This window comes from Branchiostoma belcheri, unplaced genomic scaffold (genome assembly GCF_001625305.1).
Source record: "Branchiostoma belcheri isolate BF01 breed outbred unplaced genomic scaffold, Haploidv18h27 scaffold176, whole genome shotgun sequence".
NCBI lineage: Eukaryota > Metazoa > Chordata > Leptocardii > Amphioxiformes > Branchiostomatidae > Branchiostoma > Branchiostoma belcheri.
Window position 1 is genome coordinate 84,079 of NW_017803224.1, and position 3,298 is coordinate 87,376.

General features: G+C 40.1%; 1 protein-coding gene across 1 annotated transcript in view; it reads right to left on the reverse strand.

Moving 5' to 3' along the window:
• Nucleotides 1-204: 204 nt before the first annotated feature.
• The window catches only part of LOC109467136 (neurotrypsin-like), a 9,703-nt gene continuing 6,609 nt past the window's right edge, over nucleotides 205-3,298 (reverse strand). The window contains exons 6-7 of the mRNA XM_019765070.1: nucleotides 1,261-1,395; nucleotides 205-440 (exon numbers count right to left, since the gene is read on the reverse strand). Coding sequence (XP_019620629.1) covers nucleotides 205-440; nucleotides 1,261-1,395 — 371 coding nt within the window. The remainder of the gene's footprint in view (nucleotides 441-1,260; nucleotides 1,396-3,298) is intronic.

The window sequence follows — 3,298 nt, forward strand, 5'->3', positions numbered from 1 at the left end:
CTTTGCCAATTTTCGGCATATTCACCACCGTCAGAAGGCAACAATTTTTTTTTCCAAAATCAGGCGAAAATTAATGCGCGCGCTGATGTCATCCATAAAAATTACTTGATATGGCCTAAATTTCGTTCTGACTCTGTAGATTTTTTTGACAAATAGTGACATTTTACGGAAAACTTGATCTTTCAAAAAATGAAAGGGAGAGTATCACCCACTGCGTCCCTCAGCTTCAAAAATGGTCTGCATCCTACTCCCATCACGACGGACCCGTTTGACGCTTCTTCCAGCTGCCCAGTACATGAAGTCAGTCGTTGGGTCGTAGTCCAGCGACCAGTAAGCCCCCATGGATGAGTGATCCGTCATATCCGACACCGTGACTTTGGACCAGTCCTGGACTTCAATTTGGAATATGTTTCTACTCTCAGCAACCAACAGGAAAGATTCTGCAAATTCAGATGAAAGTGGACATCTTAAAATCTTTGGGTTATTTCCCAACGCATGCAGTTTTCTGCAATTATACTTTTTACTTATTACTTTCGCCCAAAATGTTGGCATAGTGTGTGTGTGTGTGTGTGTGTGTGTGTGTGTGTGTGTGTGTGTGTGTGTGTGTGTGTATGTGGTTTAGCACAATAACTCAAGAAGCTTCAGATGGATTGTCAATGGAAATAAAATGTGGATTATTTTCATAATCATTGAGACAAAAATTTATAAATTTTTCGGTAGAAATGGTTAACGTCAGTATTGCCAAATACTCGTGCAAATGATTACTAGATGTGCAGGATGTTGTGCTTTTGAACTAAAAGAAAATGACCAAAGATAAATATCTAAAAATATTTATCTTAATGTTTATTTTATTTTATTACGATTTACCACATTTGTGGAAGGATTGACATAACAGGTGACTATCACCTCTTCAAAGATGTCAACCCCGAGACCAGACTGTAAGGTTTGAACCACTCACACCGGGAAGGTCCCCTACTCTTTTAAGTGCGCTGGGTTCTTTAACGTGCGTAGGGTGTGGCTCTCCCAAACACGGGGCCCCCATTTAACGTCCTATCCGAGGGACGTCCCTAGCAGAAGCTAGGTACTCATTTACACCTGAGTGAAGTGAGGAAAGTCGTGTAAAGTGCTTTTCCCAAGGGCACAAGTTCGGTGACATGGGCAGGGTTCGAACCCACGACCTCTCGGGTGTGAGCTGAACGAGCTACCGACTGCGCCACACGACCCCACGCTTGTAGTCTGTACGACATAAACTAAACGTACCAGTACATTCCAAGCCTGCGTCTTGGTCATGACTACAGCTGGGATCGTGCATCGTCCATCCTGGGTACGAGCAGTTAAACAGGCTACTCTCGTCCCCATTACATTGTAGGTTATCCATATAGATTGGCCCCTGTCCTGTATTAAAAATATGTATTAAAAATGTAACATAAAATAATAATATTTCAACAAAGGAATTCGAAAATCATCAATCAAGGTACAATAATAATACCCCCTCCTGCACACTATTTTTCCTTTCTCTGTCACGGTGGTAAAATCTGGGCTGCAAAGTTCCCACATGTCATAGAACCCGAACTGTGTTCGATCGTGTTCGAACTGGGGAATTCGAATCGAACCCGCGTTCTATTTCGGGGTCACCTGCGGTCATTTACTATAAAGCGGCAAAACAAGCCTTTCTACCTCCGTGCATTGCAACAGATAAAAAACAACACTTTTCTATAGATACAAACAGTTTCCTGGACAGTACATGTCCGCTATTATTTTTGGTGGACATGTAACATGTAGCGAAGCTACTGTCATATCCTTCAGTGACCTTGAATACCGTAATGATTCTTTACACCAGTATGAATAACACAATGCACACTTTCTGGCGATATGACATGTCTCCAAAACTCGTTCAAACCTGGAAACATGGAGAGTTAAACATACCCCATTTACGGCTCAAAATGACTGTAACGGTTGTCCTGAAAATCGTGTTTTAGGGATTTTTAAAAATTAGGCCTCAATTTGAATTATGGGTAATTTAGTGAGAAAAATGTCAAAAAATGCCATTTTTTCACCAAAATGTCGACAAAAACTAGACTTAAAATCAGAAATTAAAAAATCCCTAAAACACGATTTTTACCTTCGCCAAGAAGGTTATGTTTTCAGAGGCGTTCGTGTATGTGTGTGTGTGTCTGTCTGTCTGTCTGTCTGTCCGTCAACACGATAACTTGAGAAGGCATTGGTGGATTGTCTTGATACTTGGTAGGTGGGTAGGTCTTAGATGAGACCTCAAAATTTTCAGATTTTGGACCCCTTAGCGGCTTGTTATGGTACTGCAGCTGAACTTCCGGTTTTGATATCTCATGATCTAGACATGTTATGGTGATGAAATTTGGGTGGTAGGTAGCTCTTGTGCTGGGGAAGAAGTGACGTGACTTTGGGCCCCCTAGTGGCTTGCTCTGGAACTGCAGGGATATATTCTTGAAAATATTCAAAAGAGGATAACTCAATAACCGGTTGACGGATCGTCGTGATTTTTGGTAGGTAGGTAGCTTACGTGATGCTTAATATAATTATGTGTACAATTATGCAAATATGGATGTAATTTGCATAATTTATGGGGAAATTCTATAAATCAGCTGCATTCCATAATAAGACAATTGAAGCTTGTGACATTGGTAATAGACAACGAGAGAAACACAGGCAGATATTGATTATGTTAATAATGACTTAATTTGCATAATTAATGAGAAAATTTTATAATTATGTAATGATAACTGCCTGTAATTTCATACTTATGGTATTTGAAAGTTAAGTTGAGGTGAACATCATTAAACATAATTTATTCAAATCAGGACCTCATTTGCATAATTTATTAGGAAATACTAGAATGCCTTGTTTGTTTATATAAGACTGTCTTTTGGTTGAGATTATGATAAAATGATATAATTCATGAAAATTAGGTTCCTATTTCTTAAATCAGGGGGGAATAATCTAATCTATAATTTGTCAGCCATTTGGCGAAGGTATGAGATCGGGGAACTCTAGTTAAAATTGCATTCAGCCTAAAGCTTGTATCCAGCCTAAAACTCCTTGGCTTACAGCCTATGCAGTCATGTTGGGTGGTTCCAAGAACACCAGTCTACTCTACACCTCCACACCCAAATGGTTGGAGTCAGTGTAGGCATTACAACGACACATTGCTCTGTGTAGTCAGTCAACTACAAGTCAGTGACGCTGGTGTGTCATGCCAAAGGACAGTCCTACCAGCTGAGCTAACACTGCCTGAGCATCATGACAAAAAGCTGAACATCTG